The following is a 26,473-nucleotide window of genomic DNA, read 5'->3' as shown; positions in this document are numbered from 1 at the left end:
GTCTAGTAACACAGGAAAGTGTAAGGCAAAGGGGTAATTGTGAACCAACATGGAAATGTCCCTGGAATGCACTAATAACCTTCAATGTGAATAATTCTCCTGTGTATATTTGAAATTTGACTGGATATATCTAATGTGTGGATTAGCAGCATATTATTTATAGGTTTATCCTACAGTAACTAGTCATTACGAAAAGGTGCTTAAGTCTTGCTAAGATTTCTCCCTCATGATGGGTTTCTAGATATATTTTAAAATCAAAGCACTTTAAAAAACTTATACCATCAAGGATAAATTCAAGCAAATACCTGAGCAAATAGCACAGACGTTCAAGCTACAGACATGTGCATCTTTATAAGTTTGCAGTCACTCAAGTAAAAATAGGATTTGTAAGAAAAGGATTCAAACTGGTACTTGCTCTGGTAATACAGTAAAAGATACTGTATTAAAGCCAGAGGTATTGGTGAAGAAGTCAAAGCCACAAATAAATCTTTGAATATCTAATACAGTACCCATAATAATTTTCAATGTCTAATTTTGCATTATGAGTAAAATGGTACATGGAAGGGATTTACTGCTGTCTGTAACTTCCTTTACAAATCTGAAATAACACTATGTTAATTCTTTAAAAAGCAAAAAAGTGAAGCCCAAGTTTCTTGCAGGTTCTTTTTTTAAAAAAGTATGAACATACTAAACATATTAAAGGTAGACTGCTCCAAGAAACAAATCATATGGAATTCCAAGGCAAGTCTTATTTGAATCATGGCAGAAGTACTCTCGAATAATAACGTTTAAGTCCTGGGTAGCTTTTTACTAGCATTATTGTTAAGATTCTAATTTTTCCCTTCTTCTGACATCCCATTCTCTATTGTGTCTACCAAGATAGCTGTTGTTTTTCCAAGTTAGTGTATCACATATAAGGAACTGACAAGATTTATAGAGGTGATAGAAAATTTATCAGCTCCTCTCCGATGGAATGTGATAAAAAGTAAATATAAATCAGCCAAAGTATGACTTCACAAATAAAGAAAAAATACTTCTAAGTGTCCCCTTGACTACCTTATCAACAAACACTGTTCAAAATGGGTAATTATAAAACAGCATAGGAGGAAAATCTCAGGTGTCAACCATTTTCAACAGCAACAAAATTTAAGATAAGAAAACACATCTTCACATTAGATTAAAGGGATTGGGTTATAAATTTTTACCTTTTACAGAGCTCCAAAAGTGCCTCTTGGCAATATAATCATACCAAATAACTATCATCCATGGAGTGTTTGACAGTCAGCCAGGTACTGTGTTAGAAAACTTATACACACATTAATGTTACCTACCAATAAATAATTTTTCAGGCAAGGGTACCAAGGCTCAGGAAGCTTAGTGCCCAGGGCCCTGCTGCATTGAGAAGCCTAGGGCCATACAAGTGAGTAGAAAGGAGACGCAATGCCAACTTTGTTCCGGTGTGTGCCTAGGAGCCTTCTTCCTGCTGAGAAAGAGATGCTAACTTACCATGACAGGACTTGTGTGGATGCAGATTTGCTAATACTATTTAACTTTTTAAAAAATAAAATGTTATCTGTGTGTTTTATCACAGAAAAAAAACCCAAGACACACTATTAGGTTGGAAAAAAAAAAAAAAAAAGTCAGGCACAGTGGCTGATGCCTGTTATCCCAGCATTTTGGGAGGCTGAGGAGGGAGGATTGCTTGAGGCCAGGAGTTCGAGACCAGCCTGGACAACATAGTGAGACCCCAATTCTACACACGCACGCGCGTGCGCGCGCACACATACACACATACACAAATTAGCTGGGTGTAGTCCCCACTACTTGGCAGGCTGAGATAGGAGGACTGCTTGAGCCCAGGAGTGCGAGGCTGCAATGGGGTATGATTGCATCACTGCACTCCAGCCTGGGCAACGGAGCAAGATCCTGTCTCAATAAATGAATGAATGAATTGATTATACATTATTATATAAATACTTACGAAAGGGTTTGAAAAATTCATACCAATCTCTTCACAGTGACTACCTCTAAGAGAGGGAGTAAAACTGGAGTGGGTAGAATGAACGGCGATTTCACTTTTTACTCTATCTGTGCTGTTTTATGAGGATGCATTATTTTTATAATGTGTTTCTACTTAAAAATAGAAAATACATGCGTGCATTCATGTGCACACAAACTCACACAGACACAATATTGACCTGATGCCCTTAAATGTGAATACTCCTGTTACAGTGCCCTTACATAAGAATGGCAGTTCCCAATGAAGCAAATGGTAGCTCACAAGTACCCAAAAAAATACTCTTCCTCTTCTTATTTCTGGAGCCTAGTTCCATTTGGGACCAATCCAAGAGGTCTTTCCTAAATTCAGAATCTAAGAGGATCTACATGGATTTAGTAATTAATTATAAACATCATATCTGCTTTGACTTTTAAAAGACATGGTTCAGTCTTGCTCTTTAAATGCATCTGTTGCTTCTCCATGTGGCCTACTTTGCTAATCTGGTTCACAATGTGCTTTATGTTTTACACAGTACTGCTTTGGGATGTGCAAATACAGTGTTATTCCCAAATAGACTGTAAGCGTCATGAGGGCAGGGCTTGGGTCAAACTAAGTGTGCTATTTAATTAATCAAGATTAATCAAGTTCCTGGCATTTATTCATTTCCTGAAAACTTACAAGCCAGACACCATGCCGGGAGGAGAAAATACACCAGTGACCAAAATAAACAAGGCCTATTCCTTACTGAAAGTATATTATGTTTGTGAGGGCAGGGACATGGACGGAGAACTTGGAATACAGACATGTAATAAGCAATTATAATATGCTTATTACAAATAAACATACATACAAATAAAATAATACACATTATGTAATAATGCATAAAATAACATGGAGCTATTGGAACACACAGGAGGAAGACTAAAGCCTACTCATTCTAGAAACAGTGAGATCAAAGCTTTGGCCTGAAGAGTGAACAAGAATTGGATGAAAAGATGGTTGGGGGCCGGGCGCGGTGGCTCAAGCCTGTAATCCCAGCACTTTGGGAGGCCGAGACGGGTGGATCACGAGGTCAGGAGATCGAGACCATCCTGGTTAACAAGGTGAAACCCTGTCTCTACTAAAAAATACAAAAATCTAGCCGGGCGAGGTGGCGGGCCCCTGTAGTCCCAGCTACTCGGGAGGCTGAGGCAGGAGAATGGCGTAAACCCGGGAGGCGGAGCTTGCAGTGAGCTGAGATCTGGCCACTGCACTCCAGCCCGGGCAACAGAGTGAGACTCCGTCCCAAAAAAAAAAAAAGAAAAGATGGTTGGGGGGGAAAAAAAACAAAAAAACAACCCTAGGATCCCTGGGATATAGAGGTAAAAGAAAGTAGCATGGCAAATTAGAAGAACTGAAAATAGCACAGGCTGGCTGAAACCCAGAGTATGGGGGAGGGGTACAGGCTGAGAGGCGAGGCAGGAAAGTTTGGCAGGGGCCAGATCACACAGGGCTTGTAAACCATGTAAGGAGCTAAGGCGGGCTGCTAAAGAGTTTGAACCAGTGCAGTGACAGGATGAGACTTGCCTTTTTATAAAAATCACTCCAGTTACAGTGTGGAGAATGGATTAGAGAAGGGCAAGGCTGAGGGCTTATGGAGCAATTCAGGCAAGAGATAATGGTGTCCTGAAGGAAGAGTGGCAGGGGGAGGTAGAGAGAACTAGAGGGATTTGAGATAGATTGAGGAGATTGCAGAACTGATGGTCTATTCTGTGGCTTACTGGAAGTGGGGGGTGAGGGAAAGAGAGGAGTTAAAGAAGGTGTCCAGATTTTTGGCTAGAGTATTGTCAGAGATAGAAAACACAGATATAGATGCATGTTTAGAGAGGACTGAGGGGCAACGGAATGTGTTTAATTTCAAGCTTACTATGTGATCATGAAATACTCAACACGTTATGCGGGTACAAATCCAGAGTTCTCAACCGAGACAGAAGTGACATATGCATATTTGAGAGTTAGTAGCATAAAGATACTAATTGAAGCTATGAAACAGATGTGATCAATTTGGGGGAGAATAATTAGAGAAAAATAATAGGTCAAAGACAGACTTCTGAGGAATCCCAACATTTTAAGGGACACAAAAGAGGTTGAAAAGGGACAGCCAGAGAGATAAAAGGAAAACCAGAAACGCTTGGAGTGAGAACAGCCAAGTAAAGAGGGTATTTCAAGCAAGAGTGGTCAACAGTGTGTTTCCTAAACATGTGCAGACTGATTGAAGCTAGGTTTCAATCAATTGAAATGCCAGTAATTCTTCCTCTCTTCAGTTCAGCTTCCAGTTTTATTTCACGATACTGAAAATATGTGCAATGATATTCTCTACTTTCCCAAAACTACGTTCTCCTGATTTCCTTATTTCCAACATTTTCTCACAAGACCTGAGTCTCACCTCCAATTCTGTCACCCGCAATCACTATCGCCAAATTCTGCCAGTTTCATGTCTGCAATTTTTTCATGTATTTGCTTCCTATTCCATTCCTGCTGCCTTCACCCCAATCCAGATTCTAAGTACCACGCACTGGACAACAATAGTCTACTGGTCTCTAAGACTATTTGCCTCACCTCTTCTCTAAGGCATCTGTTCAAAAATTTCATTCATTTTGCAAATATTTACATAGCCCAGTGCTTCTCAAACTATTTATGCTAAGGTCCAGTTGTATTTTTTTTTTCCTTTTAAATTTCCAATCCATTGCAGACCAACATTTTTGTAAAATATAAGTTTTTAAAAATTGTGGTAATGTCAAATTGCTATAAACATTTCAATTGCTTACTCTTAATTTCCAATATTTATCTTACTGTGGACTGGTAACAGTGGTTTATGGTCCAACAATGACCTGCAACCTACATCCCAACACCCCTGATGTTGATAATACATGGATAAGAAGACATTACAGTTGTGCCTTCAAAGGCCTTTGAGCAATGGTTCTCAACACAGGACAGTTTCATCACATTTTTAAAAATCATCATTGGGGCTCGGAGTGGTGAGGAAAGGAAGTGCTGACATCAAGTAGAGGCCAGAGAATGCCGCTTAACATCCTATGATGCACAGGTCAGGCGCCCTACAACAAAGAATTATCCAGCCTAAAATGTCAATAGTGCCAAGGTTGGGAAACTCTGCCTTAGAAGTCTAATGCAAATGAATAATTACATTAAGAACACAGCTGGATCGAAGTATATACAAGGTACAGGGAAACACAGGAGAAGCACCTGAGTCTGTCTGGAAGGTTAAACAGGGACAGTACTTAAAAGAGTCCTCAACTCCTCACAGATTTCCACAACCCAACCCAAAACGAACTTTTTAATCTTATTTCCTGTTTCTTCCAAACAACAGCTCTGCTAGACTGGTCTAAGTCATGAAGTCTATACTGTGTTTAGTCTGTCACTCTTCCCAGGATATGGACAACCATCCTCTTCTCTCCTCCTATCCAAAACCACTCAGCATTTAAGGTCTTACTCAAGCTCTGCCTCTTCCATGAAGTCTTCTTGATGTGATTCCCTTTCAATTCCTATAGGGCTTATCAATTGTACTGCTCATCTGGCACTTAATCAAATACTGGCCTTTGATATCACTTGTTATGTTGCTTAATTTTTAAATGATTATTTAATTTTAACATTTATGTTCCATCTCCAGATTGACAGTTTAAGACAATTTCTCTGACACACGCATACCAGTTCCTTCCTTCCTGTATTCTGCTATAACACGTGGCAAAAAACACATGAAAAAAGTGGCATTGAGGTATTAAGCATTACAGCCCACCACCAAATCTTCATGTCTCTTGAGCTCATGACAATTTGAACACATTGGATTACTAGAAAAGTTAGTTATTTACAATGCAAAGGACACCCAGTCCCCAGACCAAATAATTATCCAGCCCAAAATCTCAATGGTGCCATGGCTGGCCCTTGGCTAGAACAAAGGCTGCCTCAATGATTGCTTCAAAGGTCCCCCAAAAAGTGAAGCTAGAAAGCCTATTTAAATGGTTTTACACGATGGGCTTTCGTGGGAGAATAATATGGTTAAGGATATGAAGTCTGGGACTCGACTGCCTGGGTTCAAATCTGACTCTACTACTTACTAGCTGTGTGTCTTGGACCCGTTACTTCACCTTTTTGAAGGTGCTCCATAATACGGAGACAATACAGTGTCTACTTCTGAAGGTTGTTGTGAGGATTAATAAACACAATAATAAATAAAGCACATAGAACAGAGTCTGGCTAGTATTAGCCACCACCCTCATTATAATCACCAACCTACATATGGGAGTAAAGCAGGAGAAAACACCAACCGTTTCACTTCCGGGGTCACGTGAATTAGATTCCTCAAGAGAATGGTTTTTGAAGGCTGAAAACAAATTCACGCTCAGTTCCTCAAATGTCAGAAGCTCTGCTCTCCCTCAGCTCACTCTGCTCCCACTCTTTCTTCTTTAATGCTGCCTTGGCTGCCTAAAGGCCTGGATGCAAATGTTCTCATGTTTGAAGGGCAGACTACTTACACCATTACTATAATGCAGAATATTCTGGGGGAAAGCAGTTTGTTATATATGGAGAAACTGTTTTTCTCTTCTTGACCAAACAGGATAGGTGTTCTGCCTACCCTCTAAGGGGCTGCCAGCAAAGCCCTTGGAATCCGGGCCTTTTACCCTGCACTCTCCTCCTCCACAGAAAACTTCATGAAGGGGGAAGGATGTACCTGCTTCCTGCTGACTTTCCGTGCTGACAGTAGAGCCACCCCAAGAAACATACTGTGATATTATCTTTTGTTTGTTGGCTTTTAAAATCACACATTAGAAATATAATATCACGGCCGGGCGCGGTGGCTCAAGCCTGTAATCCCAGCACTTTGGGAGGCCGAGACGGGTGGATCACGAGGTCAGGAGATCGAGACCATCCTGGCTAACACGGTGAAACCCCGTCTCTACTAAAAATACAAAAAACTAGCCAGGCGAGGTGGCAGGCGCCTGTAGTCCCAGCTACTCGGGAGGCTGAGGCAGGAGAATGGCGTAAACCCGGGAGGCGGAGCTTGCAGTGAGCTGAGATCCGGCCACTGCACTCCAGCCTGGGTGACAGAGCGAGACTCCGTCTAAAAAAAAAAAAAAAATAGTAATAATAATAATAATAATAATATCACAATAAAACATTCAGACATAAAGGTAAAATCGAGTAAAAGAACAAAACTTTCCCTGTATTCCCCATCTTAGCCTCCCTTCCACGGAAGTAAACACTTTAAAAAAATTTTTTAATTAAAATTTTAAATTAAAAAAAAAATAGGCCGGGCGCGGTGTCTCAAGCCTGTAATCCCAGTACTTTGGGAGGCCAAGACGGGCGGATCACGGGGTCAGGAGATCGAGACCATCCTGGCTAACACGGTGAAACCCCGTCTCTACTAAAAATACAAAAACTAGCCGGGTGAGGTGGCGGGCGCCTGTAGTCCCAGCTACTCGGGAGGCTGAGGCAGGAGAATGGTAAACCCAGGAGGCGGAGCTTGCAGTGAGCTGAGATCCGGCCACTGCACTCCAGTCCGGGCAACAGAGCGAGACTCTGCCTCAAAAAAAAAAAAACAAAAAAAACAAAAAACAAAAAACAAACAAACAAAATAAATAAATAAATGAGACGAGGTCTCACTATGCTGCCCAGACTGGTCTTGAACTCCTGAGCTCAAGTGATCCTCCCATCTCAGCCTCTCAAAGTGCTAGGATTACAGGTGTGAGCTACCACATTCAGCCGTAAACATTTTTTTCAATGTAATGTGTGTCCTTAGAGATTTTTAGAATGCATTTGCTTTTATATATTTTTTATTAACACAAACATGTCTCTACATTTGGAGCTATATCATTTTAAGATTGGCTTTAACCAGTTTCTTACCAGTGGGCCCTCAGGTTAACACTCAGACCTCAACTTTGCAGTGACCCAACTGTTGATCTGTAAGTAACTCAACTGTAGTTGCCAGGAAATCTAATCCATCTGGCAACTCTGTAGATAGCACTGCCTCTCCAAAAGATTTGTTTCTGAAAGTCTGCCTATAAATGCAAATGCCAGGTGAATTTACATATAGTTTGACTTTCAGATATAAGCACAACCACTGTTCAAATGTACATTTAACTAAAATATTGAAAACCAATGGAAAAATTAATTCAAGGTTAAAAAACTACAATTTATAGAAAGTTAGCTAAAGTATTTTTTAGGGTCTGTGCTTTATCTCTAAATCCTGCTCTAGAGATTTTGGAAATTACATGGTCTTAAGCCATTTTATTCTTCCAATTAAAAAAAAAATCTTTATAAATTTCCTGACCTGAAGTTTTTAGTAAATTATTACATTCCTCATATCCAGGTATCATCTATAAATACTTAGTGGAGAACAGGAAGGGAGAAATTTTGCATCTCTAACTAGTGAGCAACTGCTGTCTTTTCCTCTGCTAATAAATTACAGGCAGACTTGAACAGATGTCAGGTTGGCATTCAAAACCTAAAATATAGCTGAAAAGCAAGTTATGACTAATACAAGAAAAAAAGATGAATGTCAGAAAGCTTCATTTTTTTTTTTTCTTTTTTTCAAATTTCAGATAAGCTCTTTAGCCTTAGGGTTCCTTTTACAGAGCCCTGGAGTTCGGCAAGATGTCTTAACCCCCATTTAAAATGCAATCTCTCCTCATGAGTGGGGGTGTGAAAATGCATTTTAAGAGTGTCAGTGTTTATGTTAATCTTAGCAAGAACTCCCTCTCTCCCAAATATGGCATGCACAAAACCTTAGCGCCCTTTCTTCCACTATGTTTTATTTGCACTGTTTTTAGCATGTGAAAGATGTCTGTGTGATCGAAAGGTTCCTTATCTTCTCAGCAGTTCTATTTCATAGAGTAACTGCAATTTCACTTATGATATCAGAAAAGAGTTGCTTTCCTCTTGAATTTCAAAAGAAACCTTAAAAATACTATTGAAAATGGGCTTACAGAGGGAGACACTGGGGAAAGGAGACCAAAAAGAACACAGTGTCAGTTTCAAAGAATGGGGGCACAAGACCATAACAAGTGGCTTTCCTCCCCACTAGGTGGCCTGAACATCTACACCCCACAGATCTACTGAAAGACAGTGTGAGACTGAGATCTTCCCTTTTTACATCCTTTTCCTTCTAGGTCTTTCCTTGGGTAGATGTGAACCTATTACCATGATTACATTAAGAGACGCTGACTAATTCTTTAACAATTATTCCACTGTTCATTGAAAACGATGTGTTTTTTTGCTTTGACATTTATAATTTAGAGAGAATTGCCAGGGATGCTGAAAAATGAAGTTTCTTTGCAGAAACTCTATCTTTGCTAACAAAAAAGCTACAATGAGAACTGAGGTAATCGATCATTTATTTATCCTGAACACTGTCCACAAAACTGCATACAGGGGAATAAGTGTGGTAAATGTCTCAACACAAGTATTTAGTATCTATTCAGTTAACACCTGAATATGCTGAAAGACAGCAATCAGCTGTTGAATTTATTCACCTATACTTCCAGATACTAGCTTTGATGTTCACATTTCTACCCTGGGACTCAAATGTGGCTTCTATTAGCCCATAAAGTTATGGATTTAAGGTAATTCTTAATTAAAAATCTGTTTTGTGGGTGGTTGGAGGGCATTCTAACTAAATACCTATTTGGTATTTACTAAGTGCAAGGTATAGGTTTAGTTTTCTTTGCTGGTTGCTCTCATATACTTCCAAGGAAGGGCTGCCCCACTTGGGTTTGGGTGAGCTCAACTACTTCAGACAAGGGGGAAACTCAACAGTTACTCTGATTAAAACAATAACAAAAACAAAAGTCTAAATTGATATTCCCCTAAATAATCCCTTTTCCTTTATCCCTCAGTCTAGAGAGCTTTATGTGACTTCCTTTCTACTTTAAGGGTTTCCTTGATTTTAATTCTACAAAAATATAACAAAAGTACAAAAGCAGAAAGGTACACACTATCTATTTGAAAGACTTTCAAGAGAGAAACTAACAGATTGGAAACTCCATGACAGTTATTTTCATGTATATTACCTCATCAGTTCCCTAATTTTACTGCATAATTGTGTGCCTCTGGTTAAGTCCTTTAGTCCTCCTATATCTCATCAGCAACATTCTGCTCATAGCTAAACTATATTTTCAATTTTGAAAAGGCAACATGAAGTTTTATAAACAAAAAGAACTCTGTTATCTAGAAGCATAATTATCAGTCTGATGAACATAATGACAGAAGAGAATATTCTAAATTTATCACTTTGTAAATTTGAAAATTGATATATATAGGCAAAAAATCCACTAGTTAAGATTCCTGTTTACAAAGCAGACATAACTTAAGACTCCATGGTAAAGACAATAATTTGGTCTCAAGCCAAAAGTAAAGTTTTCTGCTTGAAACAAAAAAGCCCCATAACCTACATAAATTATTCTTTTCTAATCTTTTTTAAAAATTAGAACTGATTTAACCAGTCATATTCAGTGTCCAGCTGAATCTCCAAACCAAATAGATCTGTCTATTTAGTTAACAAAAAGGGGAAAAAATCAATTTGTTTCCATCTGACATGTTAAAAAAACACAGAATATGCATAAAAAGAATTTGTATAATTTTATTTATATTCTGTTAAAATGTAACCATTTTTATTTATGTACCTTTACCAAAGTCTAATGAGAGCCTTATAACCACACTGTAATTGGAGTGTAAGAAATGATTTTACTATATAATTCCCCCAAAATTCAAAGGAAAATAGAAGCCTCTATTGGAAGACAGGGAATGATACATGCATTACAAGAGAATTATTTCTTAGCCATTTAACGATTAAAAAAAAAAGACGGAGCTTTACTTTTTTTTTTTTTTTAGATACCCAGAAACTTCATCCAGAATAAAAAAAATAAGTTTTTCAATTCAGCTCAAAAGCCAGGGCAGCTTTATACTACTTTGTCTTTTCAATGAAATTCATAACACATGCGTCCTGATGGCAAAAAGCCATAAAGAGAAAAAAAATTACTTTTCCAAAAGGATGGAACTCATTTTTTGTCTGATTACTGTAAAAATATTAGAAAAATAAATCCATAAAAAAGGTTCTGGACAGTGGCACTCACAAAATTCAAATCCATAGTGCTTAGTCAAAAAGCACACCAAAAACAACAAAAATCACACTACTGTGATTCAACTCATTTCAATACGGATATCAGAAACACATGAAATTCACTAACAAATTCCAAATCTGTTCTGATTTAATTTAAAACTCTCCAACAGCTGGCAAGGTCACAAACTGACCAACATGAGTCCAACTCCTTTACGCGTTGCGAGTAGCTTCAAGTGCAGGATCTAGATAATTCACAAACAGCAAACTAGTATCTGAATAACTGTATCTTCAATAGCTTCCAAACGGTGAGAAAACATTTATAATTAAAAGAGATGGCTCACTACCAATGCAGTTATTTTTCTACTTGTTGGCTACACAGTATAAATGTTCAAAGAAACAGAATCATTAGACTCTTTCTGCACTAGATCTCAGTTCTGAAAACTAGTAAAAACATTCTACAAGAATAACTTAGAACATTTGGAATCATCTTTTTATCCCTGCTTTTACCCAAAATACACTTAACAATATTTTCATGTCTTGATGAAAAAATACAAATTAATAAGATAGTGAACCACCACATTTTAAAATATTTTCCCAATTAAAATTCTGCTTTTAATGGACGTGGCCTTTGTATCTTTGAGATAAAAAGTATGCTGTTGCCATTTCAAGGTGTATAAAACTCAGGTGATGAGGGTCTCTGTCATTTTCTCTTAATCCAATTCCAAGCTCGACCTTTACCCAGTGAACAGGTGTGTGCCGTGCCTGTAATTTATCAGAGTGACTGACCAGGCAGAAAGGCTACCAACAATAGAAGGCTAATACAATCCAAGCACTTAGTGCCTAGAAAGCAGTTCTTATCCCCACCATAATAAATGCACTTTTATCTTCCAGTAGCAATTTAAAGATAAAGAATGATGGGGATGAGGGGAGTAATATATTCATATTCTTTCCATTTTTTTTTTTTGGATGTTGTTTTTACACTAATAGTCTGCCAGAAGCTGGTATGTTATACATTCCTTTCTCAGATATTCTGTTGCTCACATTCCAATCCAACGAATGATATGAATATGAAAACAGTCATGACAGCATTTCCACTGGGCAAATAAAGTCACTTCACACAGATAAATTAAATCAACCTTCAAGAAGAAAGTGATAAACGAACAGTGCACTTCTTTGTGTGCAATATAGAAACTCCAATGTATATCCAGCATTTGTCTTTTTGGATCAAACTTATTTTAATTTAAAAACATGCCAGGCATCCATTTATTAGGTGTGAAGATGTACTAACTGGGTAATGCAACAGCACAATAAAAAGGAACGGCAGCTAATGTTAGAACAATGCACACAGTCTAATAGATCATTATTATTCAGCAGGGTAAATCTGACCCATAGTGATCTTTAGAGTCAGGTGAACTTTCTAAACATGCCCTATAGAAAAACATTCTTACAGAAATAAATAAACAAAATGGAGTCACTACTAGTATTACTACTGTCAGGGGAAATTTCTAAATATGCCCCACAGAAACGCATTCTTCAATAAATAAATAACAAAATGGAGCCACCACAAGTCTTACTTCTATGATTTCCCCATAAAATTAAAATGTAATTTTAAAAGTTCTAGTATTATATAAGTTTTTCAGAAAATTTATCTGTTCATTTTTAAAGAAAAAGACAAAAATACTTTAATGGGTCTGAAAAGTAATTTCAAAACTATTGAAAAGAGATTCTTCATTGCATTAATTTTTTTAATAATACAAGACTTTATAACATTTTCCTTTTTAAACTTACCCATCTGCTCCACAATCTCTGGAGGAAATACTCGGGAAGCAAATGCTCGTCGGAAAATATCGGAAAATTCCTTGTCTAGACCTCCTATTCCCATCTTTTCAAAGTTCCAGTCAGGATTGATAATTGATTGGCGATTTTCCTTGGTTTTAGCTTTGCCTATGTCAAACGAATATTATCAAATGTGAAACAAGGACTTTATCACTAAGTCTAAAAAGGCAGAACTCCCTGAGCATCCTAAATGAGTAAAGAAAAGCTACCATTACATATACAAAAATGAACAATATCATCTTAGCTGATTTTACAGTCAGAAGGGTAGGTTTTGCTATGCTATCTACTTTGTCTGATCCCCACATATGGTAACACGCTGTCAAAATGACTAGCTAAACTTATGCTGTAGTCTATTTCTATCAGTCCATAAAACTTGGTTGTATTAACCTTCAATCTAACCAAATTAACTAACTTGATCAGAAGAAACACCATGTGCATATCTGATGAAGACAACATTAGCTGGCAGAAATGCAACTGAAATCTCGCAGTCGCTGAAGTCTAACTCAAGTGTATTTTAAAATACATATATTCATCGAGATTATGCTTATACAGGTAATTGGGCATATAATCCCTTAGCCTAAGGAGATGCACTAAACAAGTTTGATGTCTTCTTTGCTTTCTCTTCACTTGCACACAAAAGTCTGAAATCATCCTAAAGTCTTCAGTGATTACAAAACTCATGTTTAAAAATTCTCTCACAGGACAAAAATTATCTAACTTAAATGTCAGAGTGCCACCTAAAGTAACTTAAGAGAACCACATCTACTATTTCAAACAAAGAATAAATTAAGTACCTTAGTATGCTCTATTATAAACAAAAAGTAAAGTAATGATATAGTTTTTATAAAACCAGGGAAGAAAATGTCACATTAAAGTTTATCCTGGCCGGGCGTGGTGGCTCAAGCCTGTAATCCCAGCACTTTGGGAGGCCGAGACGGGCGGATCACAAGGTCAGGAGATCGAGACCATCCTGGCTAATACGGGGAAACCCCGTCTCTACTAAAGAATACAAAAAACTAGCCGGGCGACGAGGCGGGCGCCTGTAGTCCCAGCTACTTGGGAGGCGGAGGCAGGAGAATGGCGTAAACCTGGGAGGCGGAGCTTGCAGTGAGCTGAGATCCAGCCACCGCACTCCAGCCTGGGCGACAGAGCCAGACTCCGTCTCAAAAAAAAAAAAAAAAGTTTATCCTAAGAAATGCTAAATATTTGAGGTGACATGTTAATTAGCCTGATTTGATCATTCTACAATGTATACATGTATTAAAACATTAAATTGTACCCTATAAATATATACAATTATTATTTGTCAATTAAAAATAAAGTAACACTTTTAAAAAGTTTGTACTAGATGATAATTCTATGGTTAGAGATTTGAGGTCTTAATATTTCCTTTGGAAAGTGATCAAAAATATTTTTTCTTACACTCTACTGCCCTCTTGTGGGCAAAATTTACTCCATGCCAATTCCACAATTTTTTCCCCACAGATTATTTAGAAATACCTATTTTGTATCAAAGTTATGCAGCTCCCTTGGGATAGCTTAACAAAAGGTACACAAAAATAAAATACAAAGAAATCACTTCATAAATGTACTAGATAAATAATAGGAAAATACATCCTACATCCATAAAATGACATACAGGCATTAAAAATAATGTTATAGATGTATATTTAAGATGTTTGAAACAAAATAAGCAAATTACAAAACTACAAAAAAGCAAATTACAAAACTATGAAAACAGAACCAAACTTTAGAGCGTGTAAATTGTTTTCGAGTGCCTAACCATATTTTATAAATAAAATATTTTATAATTAACAAAAAACAATAAGGGGGAATGGTAATGTGCAGACCAGGAAATAAAGGCCACACACTCTAAGACTCTTAAGTGACCGTAGACATGATGGTGTGCAACCAATGAAAACCCTCTCCTCTCTAGTGGGGTAGATATCAACATAGTTAAATCAACCAAAAATAAGAATTACTGCCCAGTTAATGGCACTTTATTCTGGTGAGTTACTATTCTCAGAGAACAAGCTGCATTGTTTTAATATGACAAAAGTTGCGCTAGACTACAAGAGTAGGACTGAACCATGAATCTGCTGGGAAGACTTGACCTGCACATTCATCACTGAATCACTAAAAGAAATGATGATGCTATCTCATTTAACACAAAACCAAGTGAGGGGTGTTCTGCAAAATAACTGACCAGTTCTCAAAGTCATAAAAGACAAAGTCTGAGGAACTGTCAGTGACTGAAGAAAACTCAAAACACAGAACAACTAAATGCAATATGGGATCCTAAATTAGATCTTGGAACAGAAAAGGACACAATGGAAAAACTGGTGAAATCTCAATGAAATCTGTAATTTAGTTAGCGGAAATGAAACCATATTCATTTCTTACCATTGTATATTTGACAATGTCAAGTAAGACATTAACATCAGGGTATAAGCTGGTAAAGGGCATACAGAAATTCTCTGAGCTATTCCTGCAAATTTTCTGTAAGCCTAAAATTATCTCAAAATTAAAAGTTAAAAAATTAATTTGTTTCTTATTTTAGTGCTATTTCTAGGAAATTAAAAATTACTCATGTGGCTCACATTCTGTTTCTATTGGACAAAGCTGGTCCAGATGAATGTTTCAAACTTTTTCATCAGCAAACCTGACCTACAGGAAATATCCTATGCTTCTGTGATAAACTCTCTCAAGACAGATGCTCCTCCTTCCTTTACCCCTTTTGGAAATCACTGTAGTTGAGTTACATACAGAAACAGGCCCACTTCATTTCAAATCTTCTAAAAACTGTAAATCTTACCAATAAGATTAAGTGATGAATTTTCTGCTTTTTCAAATGCAACTTGACTGTTTCCAACAACCAATCCTACTTCAATCTGTATAGAAAGACGATAATTAGGAGTCTAATAGCAAACTTCCGAACTTCTCAAAGCAAGGCCAAAAGTGAGGGGGAAATGAGGTCTCTCCGGGCAAAGCAAACCTTCTAGACTATCATCTGAGCTACTTTTACTTTACTCATAACTTTCTTCTACAATTCTTTTTTTTTTTTTTTTTTTGAGGCGGAGTCTCGCTCTGTCGCCCGGACTGGAGTGCAGTGGCCGGATCTCAGCTCACTGCAAGCTCCGCCTCCCGGGTTTACGCCATTCTCCTGCCTCCGCCTCCCGAGTAGCTGGGACTACAGGCGCCCGCCACCTCGCCCGGCTAGTTTTTGTATTTTTAGTAGAGACGGGGTTTCACTGTGTTAGCCAGGATGGTCTCGATCTCCTGACCTCGTGATCCACCCGTCTCGGCCTCCCAAAGTGCTGGGATTACAGGCTTGAGCCACCGCGCCCGGCTCTTCTACAATTCTTATATGCCTCATTTCCATGCCTATATCTTTCCAATAATGCGTTTTTTACTATTTACAATAAATATCTGCATTCAAGCAAATTATATGTACATATATGTCTACATTTTACATTACTATTAGGTCTGCAAATAAGTACGTTTTAAGTTATATTTTAATAACAATGCTGGCTATGAAAGCAATTTTTCCCCCTACTATCTTAAAAGGGTACACAATATGAAAAAAATCACTAAGCAACAGATAGGAAAATTATAATCCATCTGCACAAATTACATTATAGGATGATCTAGTAAAGATGATCAGAAATAAAACCTACCTTCTGCCTTTTCCCTGTTGCAGGCTCTCCCTTCAGGATGCTAGGATCCATGGCTTCAATATCCTTCACCAGTAAGCCAAAAAGCTTTTCATTGAAGCTAAAGACAAGCTATGTAGAAAAGGGTTAAGAGGAGAAAAATCACTTCATAATATAATGGTTTCTTAGATCATCACCAATGTTTTTCTTTCTTTTTTTTTTTTTTTTTTTTTTTTTTTTTTTTTTTGAGACGGAGTCTTGCTCTGTCGCCGGGGCTGGAGTGCAGTGGCCGGATCTCAGCTCACTGCAAGCTCCGCCTTCCGGGTTCACGCCATTCTCCTGCCTCAGCCTCCCGAGTAGCTGGGACTACAGGCGTCCGCCACCTCGCCCGGCTAGTTTTTGTATTTTTAGTAGAGACGGGGTTTCACAGTGTTCGCCAGGATGGTCTCGATCTCCTGACCTCGTGATCCGCCCGTCTCGGCCTCCCAAAGTGCTGGGATTACAGGCTTGAGCCACCGCGCCCGGCCACCAATGTTTTTCAAATGCAGAAAACCAGTTTTTTCTTATATACGCCTCTCCAATCTGCTCCTCAAGCACACTCATAGCCAATGAAGAAAGGGGAATTAGCACTTACGATCAGTGTTTACAAAATGACTACAAAACTCAAGTTTAAAATTTATTTCATGTGGATAAAAAATATCTAATTTAAATGTCAGAGTGCCACCTAAAGTAATTCAAGAGTACCACATTTACTATTTCTAACAAAGAATAAAGTATCTTAGTATTTAATTCAAACGCTACAGGTAGTTATATAATATTCACAAACACTCTTGGAAGCAGAAACTATGACTCCGTTTTACTAGTGAGGAAGCTGAGATACAGAAAGAGGCTACGCAGCAAGGCTCAGAGTCACAGTAAATGAGAACACCAGGAGTCAAACCTGGGTCTGTGACTCTACAATTCATGCTTTCCTATCACCAGTACAAAATGCTTGCCCTACAAGTGCAGAGACAGCTTCTGAGTGCTCAATTATTCATTCACCAAATATTTGCTGAGTCCCTTCTAAAAGTCTGGTCTTCTTCTATGTGCTGGGGTAGAACGGTAAATATTACAGGTTGGGCTGTCCGTCAGTCCTGCTACACTGCCAGATACCACAAATGAGAAGAAACAGTAAGGACAGTGATCTGGAGTAAGATATTTACTTCTTCTCTGAATTATGAAAGATTCTCATTCACGGATTTACTGACTTCTACATGCTACTGAGTTTTAAATTATTATAAATACCAAAGCATTTCCTATTAAACATTCTCCTAAACATTTTCTATTAGGATACTAAAGCTAAAAGCAAAGGTAAAAACCATCAAGTTTAGCTAGGCAATCTGAGCACAATTTTAGTCATCCAATACACAACAGCACTGCAATGGCTCTCTGGTGAAGTGTCCTGGTCTACTATCATCAGAGACTTAACTGTACATGGTATTCCTGTCTTATTTTCTGTTTTCCTCAACTAGAAAGTAAGTTCTATGACAGTAGGGATTATATCTATTTTGTTCACTGCCGATCTGCAGTGTCTAAAACAGTGGCTGGTACTACGTACTATCAAATATGTGTTTATTAATTCTTATCTCAACTATGTTCCTTAGCTGTGTAGCCATGGGCATACCATTTACCTTCTTTAGATCTTAAATTCCTCATTTGGCCAGGTGTGGTGGCTCACACCTGTAATCCCAGCACTTTGGGAGGCCGAGGTGGGAGGATCACTTGAGGTCAGGAGTTTGAAACCAGCCTGTCCAACATGGCAAAACTCCATCTCTACCAAAAATACAAAAAAAAAAAAAAAAGGCCAGGCATGGTGGCTTATGCCTATAATCCCAGCACTTTGGGAGGTCAAGGCGGGTGGATCACCTGAGGTCAGGAGTTTGAGACCAGCCTGACTAACATGATGAAACCCCATCACTACTAAAAGAACAAAATTAGCCAGGTGTGGTGGTGCATGCCTGTAATCCCAGCTACTCGGGAGGCTGAGACAGGAGAATCACTTACACCCAGGTGGCAGAGGTTGCAGTGAGCCGAGATCGTGCTATTGCACTCCAGCCTGGGCAACAAGAGCAAAACTCTGTCTCAAAAAATATATATATTAGCTGGGCGTGGTGGTGCACACCTGTTATCCCAGCTACTCAGGAGGCAGAGGCAGGAAAATCACTTGAACCAGGAAACAGAGGTTGCAGTGAGCTGAGATGGTGCCACTGCACTCCAGCCTGGGTGACAGGGTAACACACCATCTCAAAAAATAAATGAATAAATAAATAAAATAAAATAAATAAATAAATAAAATTCCTCATTTGTAAATGTGGAGTTAGATAAGGTAATCTCTCAAGGTTCATTCCAATTCTAGTACTCTTTTTAAAATAATGCACTATATCCTTTTCCTATCTAGCAGGAATTCAATTTTCTTAAGATTCTCAAATAAGCCCAAAACCAAAATAAGAACTTTTTTTTTTTGAGACAAGGTCTCAGTGTGTCACCCAGGCTGGAGTGCCATGGCATAATCATGGCTCACTGCAGCCTCAACCTCCCAGACTCAAGCAATCCTCCCACCTCAGCCTCTTGAGTAGCTGAGACCACTACACCCAGCTATTTTTTTAAAAAATTTTTGTAGAGACAGGGTCTCACTATGTTGCCCAAGCTGGTCTTGAACTCCTGGGCTCAAGTGATCCTCCCACCTCAGTCTCCCAAAGTGTTGGGATTACAGGCATGAGCCACTATGTCTGGCGAAGAGCTACGTTTTCTACAGAACTATATTAGTGAAAGAGACAGACATTCCAGAGGCAAAACAAATGTCCTATGATATAAAAAGAAATTTCAGATATATATGTCTGCAGGGTTCCCAAATTTGCTGAGGGAAAAACTGCTGTAATTATACGTGACATTTTAATCTAAAAGCTACTTTAGAATTTTTCTGAACAGACTCCTTGAAGTTCAGTAAATACATCTCCCTTACTTTTTATCACTCACCTTGGACATACCAGTTGATACATAAAGCTCCTCTTACTTTTTAAAAGGTGGAATTAATTTTGGACAACTGCAGAAATTAGAATACCTATAAAGTTAAAGGAATGGAAGAAAATTTAAAACTACCTGTTGTCCCACTGAGAAGGCCTGGTTGTTGAATTGCTGAATAAATTCTGCTGCCATCTTGTCGGTGTCATAAGGGTTGGAATCAATGCTTTTTTTCTGCAGGAAATCAATCTCGATGGTCATTGTGCCAATACACTGCTTGGCTTTGTCAAATGTATATAAGGAGACTAGGGGAAAAAAGAAGCATTTAAAAAAAAATCACAGGAGTACCAAATTGTTGTGTTTCTAGTAACTACAAGTTTCACATAAATGAATCATAATAAAACTACTTCACCAAAAATGGGGTTTAAATGGCCTTCACCGGAGGGACACACAGGTACAGATTTACAAAATAATAATCACTAGAGATTTTCTTCCCCATCTGAATGAATTAGAAATATTGAATGGCAGGCCAGGCACGGTGGCTCATGCCTGTAATCCCAGCACTTTGGGAAGGCAGATCATGAGATCAGGAGATTGAGACCATCCTGGCTAACACGGTGAAACCTTCTCTCTACTAAAAATACAAAAAAATTAGCCAGGCGTGGTGGCGGGCGCCTGTAGTCCCAGCTACTCGGGAGGCTGAGGCAGGAGAATGGTGTGAACCCAGGAGGCAGAGCTTGCAGTGAGCCGAGATGGCGCCACTGCACTCCAGCCTGGGCGACAGAGCGAGACTCCGTCTCAACAACAACAACAAAAAGAAATACTGAATGCAGTCTGTTGTTATCCCTCATCCCACTCTCGTTAGGATCACAATCCTCCCTACACGGCCTCCGCATCTTTCTCCTCATTCAATGCAGCATGCCCCAACATAGGTGCCATAACATGCTATTTCCAAATAAGATTTTTGTTTGACACAAAAAAAACAGCTAAGGTGGGATGTGGATGAATTCCTCTGGCCTAAGAAAGTAGGACACAAGGCAAAAAGAGAAGCTTGAAAAACAATGTTTACTAGGGGAATTTGCTCCAAAGCAAGTTAGACTTTGACATTTCTTTTTTGTTTTTTTTTTTGTTTGTTTTTTTTTTTTTTTTTTTTTGAGGCGGTGTCTCGCTCTGTCGCCCGGACTGGAGTGCAGTGGCCAGATCTCAGCTCACTGCAAGCTCCGCCTCCCGGGTTCACGCCATTCTCCTGCCTCAGCCTCCCGAGCAGCTGGGACTACGGGCGCCCGCCACCTCGCCCAGCTAGTTTTTTGTATTTTTAGTAGAGACAGGGTTTCACCGTGTTAGCCAGGATGGTCTCGATCTCCTGACCTCGTGATCCGCCCGTCTCGGCCTCCCAAAGTGCTGGGATTACAGGCTTGAGCCACCGCGCCCGGCCTTTTTTTTTTTTTTTGAGACGGAGTCTTGCTCTGTCGCCCAGGCTAGAGTGCAGTCGCCGGATCTCAGCTCACTGCAAGCTCCGCCTCCCGGGTTTACGCAATTCTCCTGCCTCAGCCTCCCGAGTAGCTGGGACTACAGGCGCCCGCCACCTCGCCCGGCTAGTTTTTTGTATTTTTAGTAGAGATGGGGTTTCACCGTGTTAGCCAGGATGGTCTCGATCTCCTGACCTCGTGATCCGCCCGTCTCGACATTTCTTTTTTATTTCTTTTTCACTACTACAAAAATGTTTCCTGAGCACCTGCTACATCTAGGGAACTATAAGAAGTTCCACGTGCGCGGCATGTAGATAAGGGCAAGGACCAGGTTTTTAACTCCTCTTCATATTAACAGCATCTCATAGTTTATTTCAGGTGCTTAATATATTCATGAACTGTTTAAATGAAACAACAATAACAGAAAACCCATGGTCTCCATGCTAATAATGAAGGAGGCAATAAACCATACATACAAAGCCTTGGGTAAGAAAATTCCTGTTCAAGCCACATAAAAAGTTCTAAAATGACTTTTAGGTTACCGTGTAATACATTTAAATATTAAAGTGTTACACATGATTTTATATCATGTAATAACTGTTCAACCAAAAACCTTGAATTGTACAACTACAATAGAGTTTACGTATCATATTTTTAGAAAAATATGTGTTAAAACAAATTTTGCTAGTGACAGATAATTACAAAGAAGCATTTCCCTAAGAAAAAGACTTGATTCTTAAATCAGCTCAAAAGTATACTTATAAATGCCAGTTTATAAACAAACTTTTAAAGCAAAAAATATTACAGTGCTGTATCCAGTAGTGGTACTATTAGGAAAGAGTAGAGTAAGCTACCCAGAAAAGTTCAAGAGGATTTTTGCATTTGAGTTTCCCCAAATAGGGCAAATTGATTATGCGCTGTAAGAAAGAGTCTATCGCTACTCTTCAATAAGGCTTAACAGACACACATATGCACACAGAGACAGACAGGCAGACAGACAGATATACACACACACACACACACATACATTTATTTTCCCTTTAGGTTTCCTGAAGATAATTGTCCTAAAATTTGCCAGTGGCTCCTTAAGGATACAGTAGCAGCTCTCTTAAGCAACTTCCACTGAGCTGACTCATCAGAAAGCTGACCAACTTTTATCCCTCCAATATATACCCATCAGCCTATGGTTTGCCTAATGCTCAGAGCTTGTAGACGGAGTTGCTACACACCATGGGTCAGCTAAGTTCATTCTGGAATCTGTCTGTGCTAGTTACACTTGTTACAGTTAATTATGATATATAATTAAATAGTATAAAAACTTCTGAAGGTCTGGTTGTTGAACTGTTATTACAATGACTTTGACATTCTAGAATAGATATTATAAATCTAAGTTGAAAGCTTTGGGAAATTTTTTTAAACGAAGAGTTTCTTCTAGAAAAAAAATACTGCTAACTAGGTATGAACATTAAAATCAGAAAAGGTTGGGAGTGAACTCTACAAAAATCCAAGAGGTTTCGGCACTCTCGGATGCTCTACAAAGTCTAAGTTCTCCAGCCATTTCAAAGAAATCCACCTGGAAATTACGGGTGAAGTGTATGCACAAAAGATAATACAGAATTCCAATCCACGGACCAAACCTCCAAGAAAAGGCCTTTAACCAACTTTTCACTTAACTACCAGTCCAAGTCACACGGGCTAAGTGAGCTTCTGCAGTTCTCACCACAAAAGCAGGTAATAAAAAAGACTGTTTTCACACTTGCTTTGAACAACAGGCATGGCACTTTTGTGAGTTACTGAGGTCAAATAGCAAGAGGTAAACAAAAAAAGTCCCTGTGCAGTATTAAATGTCTGTTGCAAAGATTCTAGTGAATTACCAAAAAAGCTGTTCTCTTCAAAGGGACTTTGAGTATGTATGTTTCAACAGATTCTGCTAGCAATCAGAAGAATCCAAGTAAATCATTTAAGTTCTCTGTGCCTTGATTTGTCACATCTATAAATCAAGACTGAACTACATAAGTCTTTATGGTCATTTCATACTCTAAATTCTGTTCTAAACTTATTTCTTATATTCTAGCCACTTGAGTTATATACAAGGATTTTCTGTAAACTCTTATATTTGAAACAGAGTCTTGCTCTGTCACCCAGGCTGAAGTGCAATGGCACAATCTCAACTCACTGCAACCTCCACCTCCTGGGTTCAAGTGATTCTCGTGCCTCAGCTTCCCAAGTAGCTGGGATTACAGGCGCATGCCACCATGCCCAGCTAATTCTTGTATTTTTAGTAGAGACAGGGTTTCACTATGTTGGCCAGGATGGTCTCGATCTCCTGACCTCGTGATCCGCCCGCCCTGGCCTCCCAAAGTGCTGGGATTACAGGCATGAGTCACCGCAAACAGCCGATTTTCTGTAAACTATTTAAATGAAATTGTTTGTATAATCCGATTTCTGTATTTAAAGGGGAGACATAAACATATTTTAACTACTTCAAAAGCAAAATAACAAAGCCTGAGGAAGGAACATAAAACACACTGAAGATCAAATAATAAGTTCAAATTTTGGCTAAAAGTTTCAGAGCACTCTTTTGTCTCCAATTCTGGATGGCTTGCTCCTTCTTAACATTTCCTATAAAGAAAAGGCTATATGCTGAGTAACTTTGATAGGCAAGAGAGCTTAGTTATTTCTCTCATGTAGTGAAAATATTGGTAGGTTGAAATCTTAATGTAAAAATGAATATATTGATTCAGCAATTCCATTTCTAGGTGTTTGTCCCAGAAAGATGCTAGAACATTTGTCTAAACATCTACAGGGAGGTTCACTGCAGCATTATAGTACTTAAACACTGAAAAATGTTTGTATATTCATAATATAAAATACTATACAGCAATTTTTATTAAAATTAAAACTTGGCCAGGCACGGTGGCTCACACCTGTAATCCCAGAACTTTGGGAGGCTATGGAGGGAGGATCACTTAAGTCCAGAATTTAGAGACCAGACTGGGTAACACAGTGAGACCCTGTCTCTACACAAAATAAAAAAATTAGCCAGGTACTGAGGCTGCAGTGAGCCATGATTGCACCACTGCACTCCAGTCAAGTGAGACCCTGTCAAAAAAAACAAAACAAAAAAACAAAAAAAAACAAAACCAACTTTATATATACTTAATAAAGATGGATGGCCTGGCCAGGCGTGGTGGCTCACACCTGTAATCCCAGCACTTTGGGAGGCTGAGGCGAGTGGATCACCAGAAGTCAGGAGTTCAAGACCAGCCTGGTCAACATGGTGAAACCCCATCTCTACCAAAAATAGAAAGTATTCACCAGCGTGGTGGTGCATGCCTGTAAGTCCCAGCTACTCAGGTGGCTGAGGCAGGAGAATCGCTTGAACCTGGGAGGAGAGGCTGTAGTGAGTCGAGATCACACCATTGCACTTCAGCCTGAGCAAAACTCCATCTCAAAAAAAGATGGATGGCCCTTGGAAACATAATATTGAGTGACAAGTCTACAGCAGAAAGATTTGTAGAGTATAATACCATTTTGTGCATTAAAGACACCAAAACAATATCATGTCATAATGCATACATATGTGTGTGTACACATATATTCATGTCATCTTCATACTGAGAAATTTGAATAAGTGTATTTAAAATATTGGCCAGGCGCAGTGGCTCACACCTATAATCCAGTGGGTGGATCATTTGAAGTCAGGAGTTTGAGACCAGCCTGGCCAACATGGCAAAACCCCTTCTCCACTAAAAATACAAGAATTAGCCAGGTGTGGTGGCACATGCCTCTAATCCCAGCTACTTGGGAGGCTGAGGCAGAAGAACTGCTTGAACTGGGGAGGAGGCTGCAGTGAATTGAGATCATGCCACTGCACCCCAGCCTCAGCGACAGAGCAAGATTCCATCTCAAAAATAAATAAATAAATATATAAATATATAATTACTACTGACTGTAGTAATGTGCTGACTGTAGTTTTCAAATGCATTTTAGTTTAAGGCCAATGTTCCCAAATAGAAAAGACCAAGCTGTTACAATTTCAAGTGCTATGGGCAGCACCATGGACAGTATCCCAGGCAGCGCCAAGTCAGCACCATGGTCAGTCCCAAAGGGACAAGAGTTCTGAAGATTTCATCCAGGATCAAAGAAGAACATTGAGAATGTTTTCTTATTTTATGGCTAACAATAATTTAATATAAAAGACTAATAAAGATTTTATAAGCAAAAAATAAGTTTATCCAATTCTTTGAATAAACTTGGACTTTACAATGATAGGTGTATATATAGTAGTCAAAACATTAGCCTGTAACACTTAAAATATGGCACTGCCAGATGGGAAGAAGACAGACTAAATGATTCCTCCAGAAGATTCCTTCAGATTAAAATCACTGACTTGACCAAAATGTTTCACCTTAGGGAACTCCCATTCCAGAATGCTTGAGCACTCCTCCTTCAAACCAAATCTCTTATCCCATCTTGGTCTACATCTCTACTTAAACCGAACCAGTTTTCTACCTTTATGGCCACATCATCTACATCACTTGGGCCCCAAAACTCTACCTTCCCTCAAGCTTACTCCACTTTACTCCCACCTGATCACTGGGTTTTACAATTTTGCTTATTAAGTCTGTTTGAGCCACTTCTTTAAAGATCTGACTTTACAATCAAGATCAGCATTTCTGTTAGCAGAAGAATGCTTTTACAACTTAAACCACAAAACACATTTCTCAACTCATCAAAATTTATAACCTTGAATCTCTGTATCTTGTCACAATAGGAAATATCTAGATTCAAAGTTTTAAGTACTCTTAGCCTCATATTTAGAAAATTTATGAAAATTAGAAACCTAAGTTACATACTACCCCATTTTCTCATTAAATTTAACAAGTGTTCATACTTCCACAGAGAAAAAGCCAACTAAAAATAACTCTAATGTTGGCCAGGTGCAGTGAGTGGCTCATGCCTGTAATCCCAGCACTCCGGGAGGCTGAGGCAGGCAGATCCCGAGATCAAGAGATTGAGACCATCTCTACTGGCCAACATGGTGAAACCCCATCTCTACTAAAAATACAAAAATTAGCCGGGTGTGGTGGCACGTGCCTGTGGTCCCAGCTACTTGCAAGGCTGAGGCAGGAGAATTGCTGGAACCCTGGAGGCGGAGGTTGCAGTGAACTGAGATTGCGCCATTGCACTCCAGCCTGGTAACAGAGCAAGTCTCCATCTCAAAAATAAAATAAAATATAAAATAAAATAAAATAGCCCCAATGTTTAAATTCTATCTAACTTAGAAAAAATGATAAGTTGTCAGGTTCCTAAATAAGAAGTAGGATAAAAGGTGTGTGTGTGTGTGTGTGTGTGTGTGTGTGTGTGTGTGTACAGAGAGAGACAGAGACCCAGAGAGGAA

At 38.8% G+C, this 26,473-nt stretch overlaps 2 protein-coding genes across 12 annotated transcripts in view; both read right to left on the bottom strand.

The window, feature by feature from the left end:
• Window positions 1–26,473, bottom strand: part of CDC27 (cell division cycle 27) — a 506,999-nt gene that overhangs the window by 400,154 nt on the left and 80,372 nt on the right. The window lies entirely within an intron of this gene.
• The window catches only part of NSF (N-ethylmaleimide sensitive factor, vesicle fusing ATPase), a 145,021-nt gene that overhangs the window by 104,303 nt on the left and 14,245 nt on the right, over window positions 1–26,473 (bottom strand). For all 4 annotated transcript variants that reach the window (XM_033184116.1, XM_033184115.1, XM_033184114.1 and 1 more), the window contains exons 5-8: window positions 19,739–19,905; window positions 16,625–16,732; window positions 15,763–15,838; window positions 12,900–13,055 (exon numbers count right to left, since the gene is read on the bottom strand). In XM_033184116.1, the coding sequence (XP_033040007.1) occupies window positions 12,900–13,055; window positions 15,763–15,838; window positions 16,625–16,732; window positions 19,739–19,905 (507 nt within the window). The remainder of the gene's footprint in view (window positions 1–12,899; window positions 13,056–15,762; window positions 15,839–16,624; window positions 16,733–19,738; window positions 19,906–26,473) is intronic.

Source organism: Trachypithecus francoisi, unplaced genomic scaffold, assembly GCF_009764315.1.
Source record: "Trachypithecus francoisi isolate TF-2019V2 unplaced genomic scaffold, Tfra_2.0 Lachesis_group20, whole genome shotgun sequence".
NCBI lineage: Eukaryota > Metazoa > Chordata > Mammalia > Primates > Cercopithecidae > Trachypithecus > Trachypithecus francoisi.
The sequence above is the reverse complement of the archived record's forward strand: the minus strand, read 5'-3'. Positions and strand labels throughout refer to the sequence as shown.